Raw genomic sequence first — 27,881 nt, 5'->3', positions numbered from 1 at the left:
AAACCCCAGGGTTGGGCGGAGTGGGGCAGGTGGCCAGGGTTGTCAATCAAAGCACTGTTTCTGCACACAGCACAGTAGGGGACCAATTACGGCCCAGCGGGGGCGCGGCACGGCAACCGCACGGCAACCGTATGCTCCAATCACGCGGCGGACAGGTGAGTGACAGGGAACGAGAGTGTATGTGTGTGTGTGTGTCGCATGGGAGTTGGCAAACATGGAAAGCACACACTTTTTGTGCATGCTGTGCTAATGATTAACAATTAATACATAAATCGGAACAAAGAAGTTTTATAGTTTATCATATATTTGTGTAAGAATGAACATGAATACGAGGAAAGGTTACTAAGACGTAGCCATGTACGAGGTCTAATGGTGATGATGATGACGTAACATGGACGCAAAAATTGACAAACAAACTGGCAACTCAGTATTAACCAGAGCTGCCTAGGGGGTGGAATGATACCAAACTGCATTAAGACGAGGAAAAGTGATTGTCCAAGATGGCCGCCTTCGCGTTATGTTCCAGAGTTCTCAGTAAAGTTTTGTTCAACTTGAACCAGCTTTGGTCTAAATGCTACTAATAACTAACTAATAACATTTTAGTTGTAAGATGTTGTACGATCATCACACCGTAAATGTTTTATATTGATGCAAATGCATTTATGACCAATAAAATCACAAAATAACCCCTAACACTGATAAGACTCAGGCCTTGTATCGCTCTGTCGGAGCCGCAGCGAGAGAAAAACCTGAACTATTTTAATAAAAACCGCTGGTTGCGACTTCAATTTCATTTTGATGAAAATTCTCCAGTGGGAGCGTTCTCCTATCGGGGCTGAGGGGCAGATCGAATTTTCATGATTGTTATTATTGTTATTATACAGCGGGAGATAAACAGCGGCGTTAATCTGCTACGTTTCCTTTCCCTTATCGCGGCGGCTAGAGAAAAGCAAGAGCGCCTTTCTTTCTCCTGAACCCATCCGCACTGTAATTAGTCTTCATTCATATTCCCTCGCAAACACACACAAAAACACACACACATACACACAGGGGGGTGAAGGTCGTGTTCACCAAATTAAAAATTTGTCATTAAGTGGAATTTACCATAATGCCATTTTATCTTCCAGCGGTTGGGTGAGGGAGGGGTGAAGCGAGCAAGTGTGTGTGTGTGTGTGTGTGTGTGTTTAAGGCAGGGGGGCAGCCGGGGGTTCTGCAAATTGAAAAACCAGAATAATCCTGCCCTCTCTATTGCCCTCGTCGACACACACATACACGCCCCCCCCCCAAATCCACAGCCATTGGGGTAATTAAATAATAGCGCTTTAAGATTTTAATTTGTCCTTTTTTCCCCTCTCGCTAATGTAGCCGCCATCGGCAGGGCTCTCTCTCAGAACCTATTATTACGGGATGCATATGAAACAGGTGGGAGGGGAAAAACTGCACACACACACACACACACACACACACACACACACACACACATTAGATCAGCAAATATGAAGCTTGAATTATTAAGAAACTGTATCTCTCTTTCTTAATAAGCAAAGACAATAGGGTTTAATCCTAGAAGACCTAAAAAGACAAATTCGGCATGGGGTTAGGGGGAGAAACATCCTCTGATTCTTTTCCCAAACTCTTCCTTTAAAGGTACAGTGCACAACTGCAACTATATACAAATATGAATCAGCCAATCAGGTTTTAACATGCATTTGACACTGTTAGCACTGGTCATAAAACTTGAACAGAGACACTTAAGTTATGTCCGTCTAGCTAGCTACCTTCTTGTTTTCTACGTAATCTTACAAGCATTGCCCAATGGGGAACACTACTTGCGAAGGAGTGCTTGGACCCCGGTGATCTCGCTTCTTGCAGTTATAGTTCCCAATAATTTTGTCCTGTTCGCAGTTAAAATCGTAGTATTTTTAGTACACATATTACATGATACTATGTTGTGATCTCGTAAACTGTGATACAAGATTAGATGGTTACCATGCCATGAAAATTTAATACTGACACATTTAAGGGAATGCACTGGAACTCGATTCAAGTCGCTATAGGCGCAAGTTTTGTTTTAAAATACTAACAGGCTAATCCCGTCAGATTCAGGACGTGGGGTAGATGAGAATGAGACCGAGGGGTGGGGTAGAAACGAGAGCCTGCATTTCCTTCTCTGCCTTTCTCTCTTCTCCAGGGCATCTCAGGCTTTTATTCCCTCTCAGTCCTCAGCTTTAACTAGTAGTTGCTTGTTGCTTTACTCTTGTTCATTCATCAGATTAAATCGAACTATCTTCATGTCCCAAGATAATCAATTTGAGACAGATTTTAAAATCAATATGCGCAGTACAAGGGTATGAGATGCTAGAAAAAACTTCACATTACATGCGACATAGCTGATTCAGTGAAGACAATATGTATGAAGACAACCTGTATGAGGAAGAAGACAGGAGGAGGGGGTTTTATTTAAGGTTCATTTATGACTCCAGATACTCTGCACTCTTAATCCGAGTTCTTACAACGTGCCTGAAATGCATGAGATACATTTACAGAGCCAATGATTCAATATGAAACAGAGTTGGTTCGATGCAATACAGAATAATTCTGTGTAGGAGGCCACACCTCCTTCACTGGGACTGAAGCACAGAGGCCACACCTCCTTCATCAGCACTGAAGCACAGAGGCCACACCTCCTTCATCAGCACTGAAGCACAGAGGCCACACCTCCTTCACTGGGACTGAAGCACAGAGGCCACACCTCCGTCATCAGGACTGAAGCACAGAGGCCACACCTCCTTCACTGGGACTGAAGCACAGAGGCCACACCTCCTTCACTGGGACTGAAGCACAGAGGCCACACCTCCTTCACTGGGACTGAAGCACAGAGGCCACACCTCCTTCATCAGCACTGAAGCACAGAGGCCACACCTCCTTCATCAGGACTGAAGCACAGAGGCCACACCTCGTTCACTGGGACTGAAGCACAGAGGCCACACCTCCTTCATCAGCACTGAAGCACAGAGGCCACACCTCCTTCATCAGGACTGAAGCACAGAGGCCACACCTCGTTCACTGGGACTGAAGCACAGAGGCCACGCCACTCTTTGTTGGATTATTATGACTGGTTTAAGGATGTTTATTCACCTATTAGTTTGTTTGCTGAGTATCAGTCAAACGATATTTTTTCAGTGTGAGGAAGGGGGCGGGGCCAGAAACCTCCAAAGAACTCACAAAAGTCATTCATTTATTGGTCATGAAATATGATGATGGAAAATGTAAATAAACCTCTTGCAAGTGGGTGAGAAAATACAAAAAAAAATCAACCAAGCACAAAGAACATGGACCCGGTGCTAAATAATAAACAAGTTATTAAATATTAATGCAAATAAATCCTTTGGAAAAATCTGTTATTTTGTGAACTGAATCCAGCATTTTTTTGTAGCCCAGATATCAGGAATAAACCATATTTTTTGCAGCAAACCAGAACTCAAATATACATGGAAAGGCTGCTTCACTTCCTGCACTTGGGAATGATTCTGGGTTGAATCATGTTTCCACTGATATTAAACCATTTTTTTTTTTTTTTTTTTTTTACAGTGTTCACACCTGTCCAAATGAACCAGGACAACAACAGGACAGGGGGGATGCACCAGTCCAATGTTCAAAAGTGCCCTAAACTTCATCATTCAAACACCAAACACAACATACTGACCAATACATGAGCCTTCAGGTCAATTAATGTGGTCATTAATCAGACATGTGACGTCCACTTACAGCTTCATCTCATCTGGAACAAACATCTTCAAAATACGTCACTAAACAGAAGTCCACTTTCCTGTAATCTTTTCTTTAGCCATGTATTTGGAACAGTTCTGGACTAGATCAAGCGCTCTTGCGTAGCGCCTCAAGCACCCTTGCTCCTTCTCAACACTTTGTGAAATCCCATTACCTGCAAATTGAATAGATGTGTTTCTACGAGTGAGATTTCTTTAATGCACCTTAACGTAGGTCTCGTTTCTCCATTTGAAAGTAGCTGCTTTTATTAGGACAAAAAAACCTGTTAAATACGGCAAAGAATACCTGCGGTTCAGCTCCCAAAGGGATTACTTTTTTTTTTTTTCCCCTTTCACCCACTCCAGCCCTCGGTGCATGACAGAGACAGAGGGGAAAATTTAAAAAAGAAAAAAAAAGGAGGGAGAGTGGGAGGAAGAATTTTTGGTGAAAGGTAATGCTGAATAAATACGGCGAGATTTGCAGAGGGAAGGCGAGGGAAGCAGTCACGCTCCGCACCTCGTGAACATCCTCCATTTTCTCCTCCGGCTGGTCCGGCGAGCTTCTAAGCCGCTGCAGACCCAATTACTATTGATCACGGAGGCTGAGAAAAGAAACAAACATACGACAGGACGACTGCTGTAAAATCAAACATGGCTCGACATAAAGCAGCAGTTATGGCTAAGCAGCTTCTATATTTTCGGCGGAAAATGCCTCGTGTTAAAAAGCACGATAGAAATGATGGATTAGGACGCATTAAAAGGCTTTCGCCGTGCGTTTAAGTCATCCTCAAATGTTGATGTTATTTTCCTCCATAAAAGAAACTGTATTCATCCAGTTCACATCATATAATAGCATCGTTTTGTGAACTCCGGCCTGCCGTACGATAATTCGGAGGACTTTAAAGATAAGCCGGCGAGGCAGCGCTGACGGGAAAATGCTGGGAAAAGCGACCACGATATGAGAGAAATGGATTCACGACAGTCCTTGGCAGATACATCTGCACTATTTCAGCAGGTGTAATATATAGAGTGAGCTTCTGAAGCTACTGTCGTACATTTAAGTCCATTTAAAAGTCCATCACAAAGCCAGACTATACAGCAAAAGCTTCATTTCACTGGCATCCAGTACGAGCAGAAAACCTTCAGCTATACAAGCTATAAATACATATTACATTTTCATATCTTATTATGAGTATCTTATATTTAAAATTTTTTTTTTTTAAAAACTGCCAGTGAACGTCTTTCTTCTTCTGGTGAACGGAATTATGGGATTATCCTCAATGAAAAGGATGCAGTAGTATACCAAAAATTAGTCCAAATACGAATGCCTTAGAAGGCAGCAATCCATACAGCGCCTTAAGAACGGGACAGACTTTATCTCAGGAGTGCCCGGAAATACAGTAGTAGTGACGATACACTTCTATATACAGTGAGTGTCCACAATAATGTCATAATATATTATCCAAGAGATGTACAAGTGGAGGAGTTTGATCTCAGAACGCACTTAGCGATGTACTTACTCAAAAACCCGACGGTGGCTCTCTGACAGCCACAACCGCAACACCAGGATTTTTGCAAACTGAAATCAAACTGATCATTTTTAAAAAATAATCTGTAATAAAGCCTAATAAATGTCCAGTACACCGTAGCACAAAAATATAATAAAATCAAATTAAATTCAGACCTCAGTATAACCAATACACCGATATTTCAGCAGGAATCATTTTCGTCACAGGTTACCACGAGACTGGGTTAAAAGGCACAAGCAAATTTGACCTCAAATAAGCAAACAAATTCAAACAAATCAAACAAAACACTCTCAACATGAAGTACTAACATGCCAAGTAAAGTAGAGATACAATATGTGATGTGTTGTTAATACTCTGGCGTGTTTACTATATCAGCAATGTTCCGGTTAAATATGCTGTTAATCGGAATGTGTTTGTACTCATATTAAAAAAAACTAAAACTCTTTAGTTTAGGAGACAAATTACAGAAATACGTCCAGCATTAAAATCTCAGCTAGTATTACTAACCAGAAGACAGTTCAATATCACACGTGTAATATAACTCAACTGTTATATTTCCAAATTACCAGTTAAAATTGATTTTAAAAAAAAAAAAAAAAGATGAGAAATTTCACAGTTTTAGCACAATTAGGTATCACATGGACCATTTCTCCAGAACATACAGGTATTACATGGACCATTTCTCTAGAACGTACATTTGATGGAGGACAGCGAGACAGCGAGAGTGAAAAACTGGGCAATTAACACGAACCAGAATACAAGAGATGAACTGTACTATGCATTACAGTACGCATTCATTTTGGCATGTATGCAAAATATTTATTAGTAACATCAACATTTTCTTCCTCTAAACCATAAACAGTCCACGGGCAGCAACGTTTTTATCGAGCAGCATGTCAAGCAGAAAAGAACCTTCACCGTGTCTCGTTAAGGAGATCTTAATTTATTCAAAATAAATTACTCTTCAAAATATCAAAAATAAACCACTCTTAGTAGCAAAATTGTCCATTAAATTCACTTATTGTCCAAAATCACTTACAAGGCAGATGTACTTGTGAATGAATTAATCTTTAACTATAGAGCGAGGGAGCAAAGGTCCATGGCTGGTGGCTGCTTTTTAAAGTGATGAATATTGTCATAAACACATATCCATACACATATATATCATATAACCACATCATATTATTGGCACATGCTTAGTAAAGAACTGCCGTCTTACACAGGATCAAAAAAAAAAACAAGCTGATTTCAACACATCAATGAGAATGTTAAGCAAAACCTTTAGCTAATTTAAACATCAACAAAGAATTTCAGGTGAAACCTTTAGCTAATTTGAGCCATCAACAAAGAAATTTAGGTGAAAATCTAGCTAATTTAAAACACCAACAAGAATATTAAATGAACCTTTTAGCTAATTTAAACCATCAACCAAACCATGAAAAATATTATGTAAAGATTTTAGCTCATTTAAACCATCAACAAGAATATTAGGTCAAAGTTCTACCTAGGTTAAACCATCAAGAAGGTTATTATGTGAAATTTTTCAGCTAGGTGAAACCATCAGCAACAATATCAGGTGAAATTTTTAGCCAATTCCAACCAGCAACAAAGAATATCAGGTGGAAATTTTAGCTAGGTTAAACCATCTACAGGAATAGTAGGTGAAAACTTTAGCTCATTTCAACCATCAACAAGAAAGACGTCTAGAGATGAAAAGGAATAGTTTGAAAGAACGTTTGTCCAATTAGGACTTTATGATTTTTAGAAGATCCACTCCAAAGAGATGTAAGAATATGTCCAAATTTAGACAGCTGTCCTACACAAGCAGCATGGTACCAAGTTATCTTATGTTTGGCTAAATTTGAAGGCATGCTCTCAAAAAGGCAAAGCATCCAAAGCAAGTTACAATAGAAGTGTGAAAAAAATAAAAATAAATTTGAGGATGCAACTGTCTTTCAACTGTCTTTCTAATTTCTTTTTTTTTAAATATATAGTGTACTATGATAATGATCATGTTAGAATTGTAAAGCAAAGAGTTCTCAAGCTATTTTAACTCCATAAATCTGTTTGGTTATTTATTGGACCCATATAGCTTTTTTTTCTGGAACTTTCCACAGAAGACATGAAGTCCAAGTTGATGTTATTTACAGCAGCTTGTTTTTGAGGTATCGAGGTTTGGATTAAACCTGTTCAATTCCAGTGACCAGTCCAATACCAGTCAATAACAATCCAAAACCCGATAATAAATACAACTTTGACGACTGTAACGAAATTATTAAAAATCACAGATTCTCTTGCTGGATGTCACGTACCTCTCGGTGTCTGAGCACTTTAAAAGCATTGGTTTTGAACTGTCGTAAACATGTTTAAGCAATTATAGTGACATAAAAATATCACAGTACACTAGCACATGCCGACTTTTTAAGCTCGACAATCTCAGAACAAAATCACTGAGGCGAAGAAGAAGAAAAAACATGAGCAATGAGACATTTTATTCTGCAATTGTATTCTATAACGTGTACATTTTAGATAATGCACCTTCACGTCTTTTTCTAGGTTTGACAGACAATAAGTTGTTTTTTTTCTTCATTTTTATCTTCTCTCATCTTCATAGCGTGTATCTGTTCCCTCTCTCTATGCTTCACTACCCTCTTACAACAAGTAAAAGTTGTTTTCGAGGTGCCGAGTTCAGTTTAACAGTGTGCAAAACAAGGGGGAAAGACTTAGGTCTTTCCTCACACACACGTTTGTCTTACTATCCTTGTGAGGACCTTCCACCGACACACACACACACACACACAAACATTGGTCTAACGTATTTACTACGTTTATGAGGACCTTCCTTTTGACAAGGAGACCTAAATCTAAAGCTTACCTTAACTTTTCTAAATAAAAGTGGCGGTTTTATGGGATAAAAAGCATTTTTCCTTGTGAGTGCCGGCCAAACGTCCCCAAAAGGATCGGAATATCTGACAAGTTTGACCTTATGGGGATATTTGGTCCCTGCTAAGATATAAAAACATGCTCGCTCACCCACACACACACACACTCAGACACACAGGGTGAAGTTCCCCGAATATGTAAAAAAGAGGCCCTAATAATAGCGAGGTGCCGTTTTCTGGAAGGTCCCAGAGGGAGTTAAAAAGCCTGAGAGATTACTAGCTGTGAAACACACACACACACACACACACACACACACATATATACATATACACACACACACCCTCGGAGGGGTTAAATAAGACCACCGGGACAGACCTAAGTTGGGCGTTATGTGTCACATGTGCTGTCTAAGTCACAAAGTGCGGCTAGTTCAGGCAAAAAGATATACGATTACAGACTTTTAAACCAGAAGTATTAAAAAAATCATAAGTAATCATATTCTAATCGTGAAACACCACCGGTCGGGGTGTGTTCTCTCCTTTTTTTCCCCTTTTTCCCCTCGGACCACTGAACAGGGCTGCCATTCAGAGAGCCGTATTACCAGCAAACCCTCCCTTTCATCCCCCCGAATCTTATTGAAATAATATTAATATTTATCAATCCCAACCCCCCTCAACACACACACCTTGGGCGAACTGTTAATAAAGGCCTTACTTCCTAAATCCACACCCCGAGACATCCTCAGGAAAAAAAAAAAAGGAAAAAAATAGGGGAAAAAAAAAAAAAGAGAGGGAGCCAGTTAGAGAAAGTTGCCTGTGACGGGGAAAAAATTAATCACGTCTCGCGAGGGTGCCTCTTTCTTCCGTCGCCGGGACAATAATTTGATTTGATATTAAATGACTGCTTGATTATAATGGATTTTATTGGTAATTGTAATTGACGTTTCGCCCCCGTCTTGTTTTTTTTTTTTCCCCTTTCCTTCCTTCGTCGAGCATAAATGATGAGGGACAGTGCGAGGGGACGATGGAAAATTCGGTCCTGCTCGAAGCACTCGGCTAATAACAATTTAATGAACTGATTTACTAACCATGTTGCTTGGAAAATGGTATAATAAAGATCTGCTTGTTGTCTATATCTATTTATTTATGATATTCACAAAGCGGCGTAATCAGGAATTATAAATATTGATCTTGTGAGAAATTTAGGGCCAAATATGTGAACATGACCTATATTAGAGCACGTTATAGGCTATTCACAGCTACAATACAGCATTGTGATACATATAACTTTTAAATGACAAACAGTAATGGCAACAATGGAAACATCCTGTACTGCGTGTTATACTGTATATTTAATTAGAAAAGGACCCACAGTTCCAATCGGGGCAAAAACAGGCTCCATACGACACACCAGGCGGGCCAAAGATTGGCGAAACTCTCATTTCCCCCTCCTGAGAGGAAAAAACACAACTTTTCTTCTTCCTTTATTTGAATACAGAGTCGTTATCGCATTTAAATAATGAGTTCTCGCTTTACAAGGCAAACTAATTCACGTTAGAAGAAAAAAGGGGCATGTGGGAGGGAGGGTTTTTTTTTCTTTTTCTTTAATCAGAAAACAAACCCACACAAAAAAAAAATATTCTATATTGAACAAACGTTTACCCCGAAAACCAAATGAGCACCTGTGAAAAACAAACCCAGATGTTGCACTTGAGGTTTTAGTGGGCATTTCCAAATTTAAAAAAAAAAAAAAAAAAAAAAAAAAGTGAAAATGGAAACACTATGAGAAATAATACATTCAGTAAAACGTGTTGTGACACTTGATAGCTAGTAAAAGTAATATATATATATTTTTTTAAATATACTGTATATTGTGCAGTTATATTTTTTGCAATTTGTGTACCTATATATTGTTTTTAATAATTTCTACAAATTAGTTTTAAAAAAATACATCACATAGGAGTGTTTTTCTTGGTTCATACGATTAAGGAATTGAACTTGAACAGAAACTGGCCAAGTGCAAAGTGGAGCAAAATTGGAATGAATGAATGAATGAATGAATGAATGAATAAATAAATAAATAAATAAATAAATAAATTTACAAAAAAAAATGAATATTTTGTTTCTCTACTTGTATGACAAACAGACAAAAAAAGTCTGGTTATAACTGAAATAAATCTTAACGAAACAGCACCAAGCCACATTACAAAAATAAAGAAAGAAAGAAAGAAAGAATATATATAGCTAACTTGAAAATGCTAACTTATCTGCTTAATCCAACAGCGAAAGTACACACACTTGAAAAGAAACACAATCGGATGTACTTATTACGGCAAAAAATTCCCCGTCAAATCCGGAGATCTCCCTGAAACTGCGGCGACAGAGCCGGAATGGCTTCCTCGGCTAATCGAACCTGGCGTGTGACCGTTCAGTATGAAATTGGGATGGAAGCTTGCCATCAACCCCCCCGCCGTCTAAAGCCCCTAAAATAGTGCGTAACGTGATTAAGGCTACCTGCTGTCCCATGCTAAAGCCCACCCAAAACGCCAGGCGCTGAAGTCAAGGGTGCAAGCCGAGTCTCAAAATGGGATTACTCAGTGTACGCTTGTAGCGGGAGTTAAAGAGAAACCGGAATTGGGTGCTTTTTAAAATAGTCGGATAAAGGTCGTGTGGAAAATAGCGATTTTTTTTTTTAAATGGATCATAACTAATGTCACAAGTACATTTTAGTGATGTTTAGTTAGTAACAAGGCACACATGTTTTTGACTAAGCATTAGCGATATTAGTAATATTAAGAATATTGTATATATATTATAACGCTAATCGTTTTCTTTTCTTGCTAACTCTGACAGGAAAACGATCGCTCCAACAACGCAAATTTTAAATTAAATTATAATGAACAGCCCAATTCTGGTCCTTAAACATAGTTTACGCTGGTTCAATTGCGCAGATTCCCAAATGTCTAGACAGTTACTAAATCGAACAAAAAAAAACATGATTTGCTGCATTATTTAAAAAAATAATAATTAAGATTATAACTGTGACAGCAACAGCGCTAACCTTTACCAGCTAATCCATTTCTAGCAGCTTAACTTGAAACATCATTTAAAAAAGTACCACTTTTTTAAAAACAAAACAAAAATGTATTTGACAAAAACTCACAAACATGTAATTTGCAAACATGAACGGAAATTCTCTGCACTAATCTGATAAACGTACGTGAAATAAAAGCAACTGGAAAAAAAAAATACACACACAATTTTTATCAGTATAAAAGAATATGTTGAAATGTCGGAAATCTGGATACTGAACAAACAGCTCTCACACTTAAGTGATTTCGTGGGGCGTGTGTGTGTGTGTGTGTGTGTATGTGTGTGTATGTGTGTGTGTGTGTGGGGGTCTATTCAAACACACAGAGTGGAGAAATGGGTGTGGTGTTTCAGCTGAAGTGGCACTGCTGTGCCCAGATAAGGGCTGATGCCTATCCCTGCCATACACACACACACACACACCTCACTCACACATGCACACAGTCCCTGTGCTCCCTCACTCACACAGAACTGCACACACACCTCCTCAGATTAGCATAAGTATACACACACACACAGTAAAGCTCATCTCTGTGAGTGTGTGGTGTCGACACATCCAACCTCTTATAACCAGTGCATCCTTACACACACCTTCACTCTCCAACACGGTTACACACTTTACACACAACGTTTAGACGAGAGACTTGCAGGATGACTCACACTCACATGACAATACGCTCACATATGTAACCACGCACACACACATACACACACACACACACACACGCACCTTCCTACATCCATCACGTACTAATAAAATGAAGGGAGAAGTATCGAGCAGTAGACAGAGTGGAAAAGAGCAAAAATGTTGGTGGATTTGCAAAAAAAAAAATAATAATAATAATCCTAAATATTGCTAAATAGGTTCTGATGCTTGAATTAAGATCATCTACAATAAAAAAGTGATGAAAGTAGAGTTATTCAATAGACAATGTGTGTTTTCCATATAACTAATACCTAATAGCTAATATGTTAGTTATTAGCTAATATGTTGATAATTGAGATTTGAAGGATGGACCAGAAGCGAATGGGAAAAGGAAGAGAATTTTGACAAGTTGAATTGTGTAACTTTGGAAACGATTCCTGAAGCTAGCAAAAGATCGGAAGAATGTATTCTCAGAAAAGTTCCAAAACATGTTGAAAAACTGTGTATTTACTGGAACACGGAGAGATCTTCCTCAACTAAAATACAGCCAATTATTTCATTTAGATAAATTCATTGGTCTTGCCCAAGTTGCATCAATTAACATTCAATTTTAGCTACATTTAGTTTAGATAAATAAATTTAAATAAAAAATCAAAGTAGCTATTACAGACTATGTTTTTGTCGTTAATTACATTTTTCTAGTATAAAACTATACCTCATTTTATTTATAATAAACAGGTCATTTAAGATAAATTTAGTTGCATCTGTTTTTGCTAGCTAAATTTAAGTTAGCTCCATGACCAAAAAAAAAACAACCAAAAAAAACAACCAAAAAAAAAAAAAAAACATGAAAGTAGCTACTATGGACTACAATGCTTTTTTGTTAATAAATTTTTTTCTACATTATTTTATTTACGTTAGCTACCTAACTCATGCTACAGCTCTGTTGATGATGAACTATGGTTTGCTTTTTAACTTAGCTAGGCTAGGTTAGCAAGCTACACTGTACCAGTTACATTAACAATTAACATATGAATTTTATTAAACAAATCATTGTGGATATAAAATGTCTTTTTTAGTCAGTTAACAGATAATCGCTGACTAACTGCGGTCGTAAAATGCACTTTGCAATACTTTACTAACTTACGTGAAATCTACGATAGCCGGTATTGGTGAACAATTTTCAGATAGTGTTTAGCGGTTTGCTGTTTGCGACAGGCAGCAGCTGGTTGTCATGGTAACCAAAAAAAGCTTTGTCGTGGCTGTGAAATGTTTAGCTAACTGAATAGTATGCAGTTTATGTTGTGTTCAGTTTGACTTACTACTTAGTAGTTAACATTACCAGTAAATGTTTAAAAAAGGGGAAAAAATGAAGGACAAAATTCTTACCTTTATCTGAATGTCACAACTTCAAAGTTTCTCCTCTCTCTCATACACACACACACACACACACACACACAGGTCTCGGGAGCTCTCAGGCCCGAGTGCCCCTAAGCTCCAAACAAAGTTTGGTGATCAAGGGGCGACAGCAAGGGGGATGAAAGGAAAAGGGGAGGGAGATAGAGAAGGTTGAAAAAAAAAAAAGGTTGACCACTAAATGAGGTTAAACTATGAAGTGCAGCCTAAGTGTTTTTTTCTCCCTTGGGTATTTGGTACACGTCCCCTAACCAAAACTTCGACTGGCAACACATCACATGAAACGATCACCATTTAAATGGTTAAAGACGTAACACAACATGCTAGAAAACTGAAAAATACAGATGTTGTGCATAAGTTAATGACAAATTAACAATTTAAGCGGGTAGGAAATGAAACGGAATTGTTTGGAATATCAAAATTTACCTCAGATGTGTTGGTTAACGACTAAGAAATGACAACAAGTACGGCTAACAAGCTACTATGACGACACTCACACTGTACCGCTGTCGAATGCTCGATTCTGATTGGTCAGAATGTGTTGATTAGTTTTCTATAGCATCACGGTTTGTATAGAAGTTCCCACTGTGCTGGTTCTGATGTTATTGTTTTTAAAGTAACAGCTAACACAAGGACTTGTATGATGGAAGTATGGAAGGAGTCTCCAGTGTCAGTCAGAGGTAAAGCTGTAAACTTTAACACAGGAAAGTCTTCAGGTGAAGGAACGTCGGTTTGTAGCGGCTATAGTGTAAGTGATAACATTACACGTAGCTTTAAACAGATAAAATGAGTTTTGTCGTGATTATTTTCCTACAACGATAAATATATAGAATCTTCTCAAACACAATGAACACCAAACTGCATTTGAACATAACAGTAGACTGAACCCTCGTTTCCATGGCGCGTGTGTGGATTCCGAAATGAAAATGTGTACTAATCACATTGTCTTGTGTTTTATCAGCGCCAGCTGCAGCCGACACGCGCCACACAGCCACCACGGGACAACTGGATTTGTGTGTCTGCGCATCTGTGTTCGGCTTTCAGCAGCCAAATGAAATTAGTCACTGCTGTCCAGAACTCTTTGCTTGTTTGTCAGATATTGTAACACCATACTTACACACACAAACACACACACACACACACACTCACATACTCACATATTCACGCACACACGCACACAGACAGATGATGTCCGATTTAAATTGTATGCCAGGACAACAACGTACAATAAAAATTTTAAAAAATCAGGCACTGTAACCATTTCAATTATTCATATGCCATCACCAAAATCATAACCATGAACGCCAACACACACCCCCACACACACTCTAACACACACTCCAACACACACACACAACAACACACACACACTCTAACACACACTCTAACACACACTCCAACACACACACACAACAACACACACACACTCTAACACACACTCCCACACACTCCAACACACGCACAACAACACACACACAACAATACACACACACTCTAACACACACTCCAACACACACACACAACAACACACACACCCACACACACACACTCCCACACACTCCAACACACATCCCCACACACACACACTCTAACACACACTCCAACACACACACACCCACACAAGACACACTCCAACACACGCACACACGCTCCAACACATATGCACTCCAGCACACACACTCCAGCACACACACTCCAGCACACACACTCCAGCACACTCCAACACATATGCACTCCAGCACACACACTCCAGCACACACACTCCAGCACACACACTCCAGCACACACTCCAACACATATGCACTCCAGCACACACACTCCAGCACACACACTCCAGCACACACACTCCAGCACACACTCCAACACACCCCTTTCTTACAATGTTCTTTTGGTTCCGGTCTGTATTTTGGATACAAATATGACAATGAACTGATTACATGCTTCACACATACCATATTTTCCAGACAATAAGTCACTGCAAATTCTGTCTGTTTAACAAAATTAATATAAGTGGCGTTATTATTCTGTCAGCCATTTTATTTTACATAATATCTGCACTTCAGAGGCCCCTATTAGTGTGTTAGCTTTTATCCTGTTAGCATTAGTCATTGCTCAGTGCTGCTTTTTATCCATGAACTACAATCCTGACTTAAATCTGTTTACCAGTTAGCCATTACATAGTCACGTTTATTAGTATGATAATGCTAATTTCTGCTACTGCTAGCACTATGTTGCATTAGCACTAAGCTAATGGTACAGAAACTCCTCACACTTGTTTAATACATATGCTCATACAGTCATTTATTTTATATATATTTCCTTATTTTATGTACAGTTTAACAGCAAATTCTAATTCTAAAAATTTGGAATATTACAATTTGAAGGATGCTAAAGTTATAACTAACATAGACATTTCTTTACCGTATAAGTCGTAGCACTTGATAACTTTTCCAATAGCTCACAAGTTGGGAAGTTCAGTTAGCACTTAATGCTAAGTGGATTCACAGTATAATTTTTGCCTCAAAGAGGCTTTTATTAGCAATTTACTAACACCACTGAGGTAAATGCTCATACTCCTGATATTTATAGCCTATTTTGTTTCCACTGTCACTCTGTCATTAGAAAAGACTTAACACTTGCTAGCTAAACTGTTAGCCTCATTTGTAGTTATTTATAGTTATTTGTATTATACCTTGTGTCCACTGTCACTCTGTCGTTAGAAAAGACTTAACATGTATACACTCGCTAGCTAAACGGCCTCATTTGTACTAACAGTGAGTCTGGTTTTAGCAATTTACCAACATATCTGAGGTAAATATTGATGTCCCCAACAGTTCTGACTGGTTTCCATGGTCACTGTGGCTTTCTATCTTCTGTATAAAATAGTTAGCTAGCTAAATCATTATGTTTAGCTCACAGGTTGTGACATAATGTTGAATTTCAGTTAGCAGTTAATGCTAAGTGGATTCACAGTATAATTCTTGCCTCAAAGACTTTTTTCTTAGCAATTTACCAACATATCTGAGATAAACACTCATATTCCTGATATTTATATCTTGTCACTCAGTTGATAGAAAAGCCTTAACATGTATATGCTTTCTAGCTAAACAGCCTCATTTGTACTAACTGTGAGTCTGTTCTTAGCAATTTACCAACACATCTGAGGTAAATGTTGATGTTTCCAACACTTTTAACTATTTTCCACGTGACTAGTCACGCTGCGTTTGTATCATCTGTATGAAGGACTTAGCTAGCTAAATCATTATATTTAGTCATTAGCTAGCATATACTCGGAGTCCATATTACCTAGTTGCTTAGCAACAGTGTTCTCACGAGTGTATCCACTTCAATGGTGAGCCTGAAAGTTTCATTTGAACGCCTGAAAAGATTACGTTAAATTTTAATATTTGGAATGTAATATTTAGTAGTTTTTGTAAGAATAAATCGTTTAAAGCGGTTTAATGTTTATTAAAAACTGTATTTATTTGAAATGGCTCAAGTGTCTGGTTCCTCATGCAAGTCTGCACCCAAAATCTCTCTCACACTACACGCACACAGATGCACACACGCGCGCACACACACACGCACGCAGACGTGCACACACACACACACACACACACACACACAGACGCATACACACACACACAGACGCACACACCCCTATTGGTTGTGAGTCTCAAAGTCAAACTCCAGAGATCAGAGCATGAGAGGGGATAAAGAATGAAAGAACAGGAAAGGGAAGAGACGAAGAGCAAAGAAGGAGACAGAAAGGGACCCCCTTTTACCCCCCTTACAAGTCCTCCATCCCTGTATATATGTGTGTGTGTGTGTGTGTGTGTGTGTGTGTGTGTGTGTGTGTGTGTGTGTGTGTGGTGGCCCGGACTGAGGCCCCATTCTCTACACATGAGAGCGCGAGGCTTGAGCAGCAGAGCAGAAACAGCAGGCCCACGAACCCACCGTAGTCCGAGCCTTTCAAACAACGAGGGGAGGGGGCAGAGAGACAGAAGGAGAGAGAGAGATGGAGAGAGATGAATAAGGATGATAAAGAAAAATAACAGGAGTGAGTAAAATGAGGAAGAAAGAAAGGAGAGAGAGAGCGCAAGGAAGGCGTAGCGGCAGAAGAACGAGAGAGATTGTAAAATAGAAGAGAAGGGTAAGGGTGAAAAGAGGGAGAAAGAAAAGAAAACGGAGAACAGCGAATGAGAAGGAATGTGTCTGAACATGACTCTAAAATAGAAATCGACTGCAGCAGATAAAATGAAATCCAAATCAATATTACAAGGATTGTTGATTTGATACTTGATGCACTTCAAGCAGCGCAATCCGATATACGTATATATGTATTTTTTTTTCACCTTACATTTGATTACATCCACGCCGAACATCCGAGTCACTCAGGAGATGACATACTGAAGTGATACATGAGATGATTAGTTATGAGACAGCGATCCGATTAAAAACATTTGAATTCAGAAGATATGGAAGCTAGTGCTGATCCCATCCAGGGCTTGTTTTCCCTACAGAAGTCACAGAAAATTTTGCGTTTTTTTTTCTCTGGTTTATAAAAACAACACGTGCAGTGGGAATGCTGGTAACATTGTGATTAACTTTCTTTATTGGAGCTCTTGTCAAATATCGGCAACTCTTCCCATAAACCACGGTGTCACCGGCTTCAAACGTAATGAGGTGTGAAATAAAAAAAAAAAAAAAAAAAAAAACAGTAAAAATGAGACTGGTTAGACTGATTAGCTCATTGTAAAGTCAGGTTAGCTTTGAGTAGCTTATTAATTTTGCTAAATTATTTTATTTAGCTTGATGATAAGTTGAAATAGAGACCAACAATGGTTTATTAAATGTTGCTGAATAATTGCACCACACTTCAATCCTCACAGGCAGAAAGTACGTGAACACGGCCACTGCTCTAGCTATACGCCAATATGGAAAACATGGCAGCTAGCTGCAAAGCTATTAGCAATGTGGGCAACGACTGTCTTTTTTTGTCTATTGGTCAATAATTTAATGTTTAATAATAACTTACAGTATAATTTTAGTTGCAATGAGTCTTTTCTTAGCACTTTACCAATATATCTGAGGTAAAGGTTATTATTCCTGATGATTTTTTGTTGTTTTCACAGTCATTTTGCCATTACAAAACACTTAGCATATATACCCTGGCTAGCTAAAGTGTTAGCCTCAAATGTAGTAACAGTTAAGGGTCTTCTCTTAGCCATTTACCAACACATCTGAGGTAAATTTTATTATTCCTGATGATTTTTTTTTTGTTGTTTCTACAGTCATTTTGCCAATACAAAACATGTAACATATATACACTGGCTAGCTAAACTGGTAGCCTCAACTGTTGTAACAGTGAGGGGTCTTTTTTTAAATTTACCAACACATCTGAGGTAAATTTAGTTACCTCATGTAAATGTTTATATTCCCAATAGTTTTGTTTCCATAGTCACTATGCCTTAATACTGTCAATATAAAAGGCTTAGCTAGCTAAATCAATATCTTTAGTCATTAGTTAGAGTCCATACTGACTAGTTGCTTAGCAACAGTAGTCGATCAGTGTGGTGGTTTAATGTAAATTTGTTACTGTATTGATTACTTATTAATCAGGACAATCAGGAGTGGGAAAAATACTAAAGGAGACAACATGATAAAGGGAAAAGAGATGGAAGAGAAAGAAGGAAGATGTGAGGAAAATACAGAAGCAGACTGATAGAGAGGTCAGGGGAAAAGATAGAGCAAATGAGATAGAAAAAAAAACAGAAACACTGAAGAAATTTTAAAAAGTAAAATAAAATAAAGGTCAAAGAAAAAATAGAGTAAGCAAGAAATAGAGAGAGAGAGAGAGAGAGAGAGAGAGAGAGATTTGCAACCATGTTTTTATTCATCTGTGATTAAAGTCTGGCTCTCTGACATGAGAGTTGCTTTGTTTCCTCCAGCACACACAGGAAGATTCCCTTCATTGCCTCCTTCACGTGTAAACACGCGCATGTAAATTGGCTCGACACAACGCTGAGACAGAAACATTCTCTTTCTGTAATATCTGCCGACATTTTACACGCAGACGAGTCTTCCGGCACAGTCAGAGACAGGCGGTTTCGAAAAACACACACGCTCACATCTTTCGGCTTTTATCTACACACCTGCTGGTAATATTTAATAAACACACACACACACACACTTACACACTCACCTGGCTGATCCCTGTTGCGGACCGTAAAGACGTTAAGCTGTATGTCCTGGTCTCCTTCCTCCTTTTCCCGACCCAGAATCATCCAGCTCTCCAATCCGTCCGAATCAGAATCAGAATCCGAATCCAAAGCCGGATCCACCACGTACGGCGGAATCGATTCCGAATCTGAACTCTGGTCCGACTCCGAGTCCAAGACTACCACTTCCTCACTTTGACGATGATGCTGAGGCTGTGAAACGGGAGCCACTCCTTTCCCTTTTGACCTCTGACCTTTCCTGGCACACACACTGTCCTCTTCCTCTGTGTTATCCGAAAGAGTGATGACATCCGGGCCCGAGTCGATCAGAATGACTTCATCGGGAGGAGCAGCAGGAGGTTGGACTCTACGGCCAGGTTGAGGTTCCTGAGGTGTCTCATGACCGGAGCTTCCCTGGTTCTCGTCACGGTTCTCTGGATGGTTCTCCGGGTCATCGGTGCAGTAGTGGAGCTGGGAATAGAGCTGGAACTCGAGATCGCTGTCAGGCTCAGAGTCGTCATCGTGTTTTTCCTCGGCGTACAGCTCGTCTTCGTACTCTTCCCGCTCCTGGTAGCCTGAGAACATCTCGAGCGACAGCCTTATTGAAAAAAAAATGTCATCATTAACGCTCACTCCTAACACTACAATACCGCAAAAATTATTATTTATTGACATAAACGTTAAAAATTTAGCATCAATCTACAAAACTGAAAGGTAGCCAATTTTATTTTTTTTATAATTTCTTGTGGGGGCGGAGCCTACAGCCTGATTGGTCACATAGTTTATAGGGTGTGCAGAGTTTTGACAGCTGTCAATCCTGAATCCATAAAGAAAAACACCAGCTGCTTTTCAGCATACAACCTTCCTACCTTCTCTCATCCATTACATCACTCTTTACACGGTTAGGTCACATGACCATCACTTTACTTCATCTCTCAGTGTTTTGGTGCAACTAGATTCCATAAATTTAGAAGGAGAAGCAGCAAGGTAAGCCCAATAACCAGTCCATTTTGTATTATGCTCTCATCTCAGGACAGCGAAAAGGACATGAGAGCTTAACAGCTCGATGATCCATAGATTATAAACCCTATCACAAGCCTGAATGGTCACGATGATCTCATTTTATTTCACCGATAACCAGCAGTTTACAGTTCCTGCACAGGTTCCTAACTCTGTGAAGGGTTATGAATTAGCTGATTGGTTATATCAGGTGTGTTGGGAGAACAGCGGGTTCTCCAGGACTACAGCTGAGAACATTTGATCATGTAACTGTAACTATGGTAACTGATTATCATTAATACAGCAGATATACTGTACTCTAGATACTACTTTAATAGACACTATTAAACCACAGCAGCCTATATGTACTGGATGTAACACTTATTTAAAGGAAATACAATAGCCAAGACATGAGTTAATACCTTTTTTTTTTTAGTTCTGACCTTTGACTAGGCACACACTTATAAACAGTGATGAAGTGTACAGTAAAGTATAACAGGAGCTATAGTAAAATTCAAGGGAACCCTCTAGCTCTATCTGTAGCTAGCCTAACAGCAGGCTGTGTCCTAAATCTCTTATTAGTACCTACGTAGCGCACTACGTAGTGCGTCAAATCCCTGACGTCACACCCTATGTAGTGCACGTGTGTAGAACGTAGGACGCAATTTGAGACTCCGCCTTCTAGAACGGCTCGAGCTTGTTTTGGTTCCAAGGCAGCCTTTTAAAAAATAACAAACCATTATATTGTATATTATTTTAGAAACATAGTCTCATGGATGGTAAAATAAAATAAATAAATAAAAAGGTAATTTCCATGTATACATTGCTAACAACTTCATCCGGCACGCGCTGCACTCTGATTTCCACGTGTGTGCCCTGCGCGAGGAGCCGGATGTGTTTATAAACGGGTTAACACCTTCAATACAGGATCATTAAAGCTTTCCAAACACACACACAAGCGATCACAAAAACACACAACACACTGGCTCTGTTTCGAGAACTACAGTCTGACCTGCTTGTTTAGTTTTCCAGCTTTGAAGCGAGACAACACAGAAGACAGGCGAACTTCCGGTCTGTGAGAAGAAAAAAAAATGGTTGGCCAACTGATAACTATCGCGGAAACTCAGCGCTACAAGCATGACTATCCCGGAGTTTGAGGAAAGACGAGTAGGCAGCCATTATGAGAGTTTTTGATATTTTGATATTCTCAGCTGTTTTTTGCATTACATATTTATTTACTATTAATTACAGTATTAGTTTATTACTAATAAACTATTCCAATATGCACTATTATATTTATTTATTGCATTTTTTAAACCTTCCACCAACAGATCTCAATCCAGTTACCTACACTGCACTAAAAGATTCAATACATTCAGTATAAAATCAAGATTTTCTATTTGCACTTACATCCAAGCTGACATTATTTATGCATAATTCTATACAACTGAGCTTTAAGCATTTAATCCAAGGGCCCACCCAATTATGCTTCAAATTATTACTAAATAGCTCACTAAGCATCACAACCACTATAAAGAGGCCGATAATATAGTCTTATCATAAAAGTAGTAATACAATCATTAGTCACAAATCCCTGAGGGTTCCTGAACGCCATTTTAAGAAACACAAGCCCAAACGCCTGCAGCCAAAGAACACCAGTATTTAATTCAATACAGTATTTAAGTCAATATGTTATTAAAATATGAGGGTGAGTGACAAGAAAAATAAGTATATAATTGAGGGCATTCAAAAGCTGTTCAGATGACAAAAAGATGATATTACAAAGCATCAAAGGCCAAAGGTGGGCATACAAGATATTTTGATCGTGTTTGCAACAAGGTTTTTATTTATCTCACCCTCATATTTTCCTAAATAATTTTAATTTGTCTTCTTTTCTTTAGTTCTAAGAAGTGTGATATATATATATATATATATATATATATATATATATATATATAATGTGTGTGTGTGTGTGTGTGTGTGTGTGTGTGTTTTCCACTCTCTTGCTAATTAAGTGGTTCTCACCCCTTGTGTGTTTTCCTTAAAACCCCATGACCGAAAACCTGGACATGCCGCTGTTGAAGCTTCTTTGTAGGGTCCGAGGAAGAAAGTCCTAAAAACATACTGGCATATTTCTGTAATATTGTAAGAGCAATTAATACCCTAGTTTAGGAAGATTTACTTCTAAATGGACTCTGGTGTAATGTACAATACTCTCATCCAAATGTTAAATATTAAAAATACTACAAAAGTCTACACTAATCCCAGGATGTAAGCCTATTCCTTTAATATATGCATTTTAATTAAGTTCCAGTGACAGTTTCAGTGTGTTAGTGAAATTAGAAAGTTAAAGGTCCTACGATCTTGTCTTTTCTTTTGGAGAGAATAAATATTTTTTTTCGACATTTATATCAAAACAGTCCTCAAAATGAGGTGTGTGTGTGTGATTTTTTAAACAATTCTTGTACAATAAGTATATCAGATACTGAACACAAGGCAGGAGATGAAACAGTCTCGGTTTGAATGCCATCTGATTCTCCGCGCATGAAAAGGCCATCAAACCGGTGCATCATTTCCATTCCCAAAGGTTATATTTCCTCTGAAAATAGGAAAGACCAAAGACCTAACTTCCCTCACTTCATCTTATTATTATTTTTTTATTTTATTTTTTGCAGGAATAAATAGCTAATGGATGGCAGGTTTAAGATTTGGGGAATTTTTTAAGAAATTCCCTAAAATGTCTGGTAGAAAGGAAAACACCCTCTGACAAATATAGAGAAGATCAGGTTGTCCTCTTGTTGCTCTTATGATGTCCCACTCCATCAGGATGCTTCAGCATGGTTTATTTGGTAAAGCAAAGCAAAATGGCCGCCTCCTCAGCCTCCACACGCACCTCTGCCAGGCCTTCACTGTTTTGTTTTGGGTTTTTTCAGATGTTTTATGCAGTGATGATGAACAGCCATGTTAGAAACTAACAGATCAACAAAAATACCAGAGAAAACGGTTATACAGGCCTGCAAGGAAGATGATTTATCAAGGAAGATACAGAAATACAGGTAGCAAACTGCATTTCCTTGTTGCTGACGTACCTAAATATGGTGCACTTTTAATAATAATTTAAGGTAGGGAGATATAATTACACCACAAGGACCACTGATGCACCTTTAAAGCTTTATTCTAAAAGATAATTAAATGTACACCACTTTTTTACCTTCTCAGGTAAAACACACACACTAAAGGGACAACACAGTGCCACTTCAGCAACAAGGAGAAGTACAGTTTGGTACCTTTGTTTCTGAGAGTGTATTAAAACGTAACACTTAAACCCATTTCAAGCCTAATATCCAGCTCCTTCTTTAACTAGTCCAGTCTCATGATTAGAAATCCGTGTATGGAAAAAGGTACCAAGTGTTGAACATAGTGTGATAGGCAGCGATATCAGTAGTAATTAATTGCCGCTTCATTCATATGCAACAGCATGAAAAACGTTCAGGGTATTAAAAAAAAAAAAAATCTTGCCTATACTCAAAATCAGCTCTTAAAATACAGGCTGAAAAAGCAACTAAGCCAAGCAAGTGGGAGAAAAAGCCGCATTAGGAACACCATCAGATATAAAATGCAATATATTCTAAATATAGAATATTTTACATATAAATTCCAAGCATGAGGCTATAATTTCTACTTTTTCAAATATAAATGAAGGAACAAACTTGTTTTAAAAAAAAAAAAGGTAACCTCTGGAGCCAGTCAGTGTTTTCACACTACTATTAGAAAAGTGTTTTCAGGAATAATTAATAATTGTAATATTAATATATAAATAAACAGTCTATAGGTTCTGTCTATAGGATATAGACTCCTCCAAACTCCATATTGCATGGCTTCATGGTTATTCCTCATTGAGAGGTTCTTTTGCATTGAGACGTATTGTTAGTGGAGTGTTTGGGTCTGTCATGGGCTGCGGAGGCCCGGTTTGACCCCTGCGTGTCACTACACGTCACATGGGGTTCGGGAACAAAAAGCCTCATGGTGAAACCTCATGTCCTCTTTTGTTTGGCCTGGTGCTGGGCCAAATGTGTACACCCAGGTTTACAAGGCCAAGCCGGGCTCCACACACACACACACACACACACACACAAATAACACGGCTTATTGTTTACAAAGGCTTATATATAATAGTTATTGTATCAAATTGATTGTTTACGTTCATGACTCCAAAGGATGCCTAATGATGTGTGTTAATATTAAGATTCTGGATGAAAATCATGAAAAGGCTTTAAAACACTGTAAATGTGTTTTGGTGTTTAAAGTTTTTAAAATCTACTTGCAATGCATCATTTGCTGATGTGAAAATCAGAAAAACTGACAACTTTTTTCACTCCTATTTTTTGTCTTTTTGAAAACATCAACCAAAAAAAAAAAAAAAAAACACTAAGTAAATTGTTATATTATTACAAATATATAAATATTACAAATATTTAATTCTGGCACTATCACTGGTGTTAATGATGCTGTATAGTTATTATATCATGAATGATAATATATTTATGAATCATGCCACAGTGTCTGGTTTTAAAGTAGTTCAGTGTAAGAGGAAAGAAAGAGAAGATTAATAATATAAAATACTAATAACAAAAAAATATTTTTGGACCTGAGAAGAGGAGTATTAGGTTCTTCCTTTGGTGTAAAGGTGGAATAGGATTTTTTCCTTCATCTCTTCATCTCCCTTTAATTTTAATTAAAAAAAAGCACAACATAAAGTGTAATCATTCCGAAAAAAATCCACTATTGAATGCATGATTGCTTTGCTTTCCATGTTTTTACAGCTACATACTGTGATGCGTTTTACACTTAATAGCTGGAATAAGTTTAAAATCGTGTTTCTTTTACAGAAGTGTCTGAGTTTAAAATATAAAAGCAAACTTCCTAACTTTTGAAGAAACTTTTTTTTTTTGTTAACCGGCCAACATCCTAATGAAAACCCAAACCATGGCGGAAAAAAACCCACTACAGCAGCTTCATTAATGTTGTTGATCTTTCTCCTCCTATTTATTTGTTTACTTATTGTTTTAATTGTCCGCTTTGCTTCCTGCGTCTCGGTCTAACGCGATTATTTCCGGTTCCACCCGGGCAGCGCGCGCCGCGCTCAGCCAATCAGCGGCGCTCCCGAAAATAATTACAGTATTAATGAAATTAATGAGGAGATGGAAAGCGGGCGCATTTTGTCAAATAATATTGGAATGCCACAAGAAAAAAAAAAACAACAACAAAAAAAAACAGGGGGATAAAAATGAATCATGAGACTTTAGGCGAAACAGTGGAACTGCTCTGAATTGCTTAGATCATAATTTCTGTTTTGCGTCCCGAGTGTCTCTCTGCATCAGTTCATTTCGATTTTGGGGGAAAATATTTAATTATTTCTACCCTTCTGACTTAAATTGGTGTAAATAAATCCCTATGTGCTTGGATTAATATTGCATTGACTATACTGTCCATGGCCTATCCATAGCTTTCACAGTGGCGCCTTGCACATGCACATAGAGACACGTGACACATTAAAGGGAAGTGTGTTAGGAGGATGTTGGACCTCCATGAGATGCACTGGATCTATAAACACCTCAGCTGGTGTGGGGATGATGGCCATCAAGCACATCATCATATCTAAAAGCTCTTATAGGTATTCATCTTTGCTGAAATCTGGTGAAGGTCAGAGCAAATGATTTACATTTACATTTTCATCCTCATCAAACCTTCCAGTGAGCCCTGTGGATGGGGGCGGGGTCATCCTGGAAGCGACCACGCCCATCATCATCATCACCACCATCATTATCATAGGATAAAAGTGATCATTCAGAAGAAGTTTGTGTTGATTTGCAGTGATTGACTTCTTTTTAAGAGGGAAACGTTGAACCAAAGCATGGCAGCACAAACAAACAAACAAACAAACAAATAAACAAACAGATAGATAGATATATAGATAGATAGATAGATAGATAGATAGATAGATGGCCCTTCTCAGAGTATACCACAACTGCTGAGGTTTTTTCCTTTAATTTGTCACCAGACTGTGGACCATTAATCTTTTCCATTTAGAAGCAACTGTATTATTATTTGTTGTATTATTTTTTAAATTATTTTTATTTATTATTATGATTATTATGATGAATGCATGATAAAGGCCTACCACTTGGTCTAATTAATTATGGATTTAAGATAATCCATCTTAAGGCAATGTAGAAATGGATTTAAGACATGGTAGGCTACTTTAAAAAAAAAAAGAATGTCTGCATTAATGCATGTTGTTTCATCATGTAATGAAGCTTCTATGTGTTTTTAGGTGAATTAAATTAATAGAAATCTGTGTGTCAGAAAATTCCAGCATAATTTGGGGGAAAAGGTTCTTACATATCACTACACACACCGCACAACACTATAATGGTGCTGAGACACAGAGGATTGTAGTGCAGACTCAACCCGAAACTGACTCAGAGAGAGAGAGAGAGAGAGAGAGCGAGAGAGAGAGAGACAGAGAGACAGAGAGAGAGAGACGAAAGTGCAAGCTGAAACCAGGTCCTTGAGCAGAGAAAATGCAAGCAGAGGTCGATGTAAGTGTGTATAAAAACACACCATGACCTTTCTTTATACAAACCTGAGAACAGAGAGAGAGAGAGAGAGAGAGAGAGAGAGAGAGAAAGAGTGGGCCTGCTGAATAGCGGCTACCTTATACCACTTGTCCTGGTTTACTACCACCTGCAGAAACACAATGTCACTTCCGGTTTCTCTTCTCTTTGCTATAACACCTAGACCTGCTCTCTAACTATCACTGTTTACTGTTACAATGTTGAACACCTACAGCTCTAGAATAAACCTGAGTCAGCTCAACACTATAAGGGTGTGTGTTAAGTCAACACTTGAGGAGCTCATTGAACACTGAGGGTTAGGATAATTCACCAGTATAACCTGATATGTGCTCAATCTCCATTTTAAGTGATAATTCACCAGTGTAAGTGCAGGAGGTGTTAAGTTTTGAGGCTCAACTCAAAACTGTAGGTGTTGTTCAACACTACAGGTGATAATATATTTGCTAATTCATCAATGTAAGTCACTTCAATACGTTAACTGCTAATTCAACCTTGTGGCCTAAGTATCTATTGAACACTGTAGGTGTTAATTCAACATTGCATGATGTGCTAATGGGTTTGTTAAATCGTCACTGTAAGGCATTTCAACACTGCAGGTTCACATTCAACACTGTAAATATTACATTATGGGTTAATTCATAACATTACAGATGTCGCTGTAGACTGTGTTAATTTAACACTGTAGCCACTAAT

At 38.4% G+C, this 27,881-nt stretch overlaps 1 protein-coding gene across 1 annotated transcript in view; it reads right to left on the bottom strand.

Moving 5' to 3' along the window:
• zcchc7 (zinc finger, CCHC domain containing 7) overlaps nt 1-21,678 on the bottom strand; it is a 43,787-nt gene extending 22,109 nt beyond the window's left edge. Inside the window, exons 1-2 of the mRNA XM_034301106.2 lie at nt 21,563-21,678; nt 19,536-20,149 (exon numbers count right to left, since the gene is read on the bottom strand). Coding sequence (XP_034156997.2) covers nt 19,536-20,136 — 601 coding nt within the window. The 5' untranslated portion in view covers nt 20,137-20,149; nt 21,563-21,678. The remainder of the gene's footprint in view (nt 1-19,535; nt 20,150-21,562) is intronic.
• Nucleotides 21,679-27,881: the final 6,203 nt, after the last annotated feature.

This window comes from Pangasianodon hypophthalmus, chromosome 28 (genome assembly GCF_027358585.1).
Source record: "Pangasianodon hypophthalmus isolate fPanHyp1 chromosome 28, fPanHyp1.pri, whole genome shotgun sequence".
NCBI classification, from domain to species: Eukaryota; Metazoa; Chordata; class Actinopteri; order Siluriformes; family Pangasiidae; genus Pangasianodon; species Pangasianodon hypophthalmus.
The sequence above is the reverse complement of the archived record's forward strand: the minus strand, read 5'-3'. Positions and strand labels throughout refer to the sequence as shown.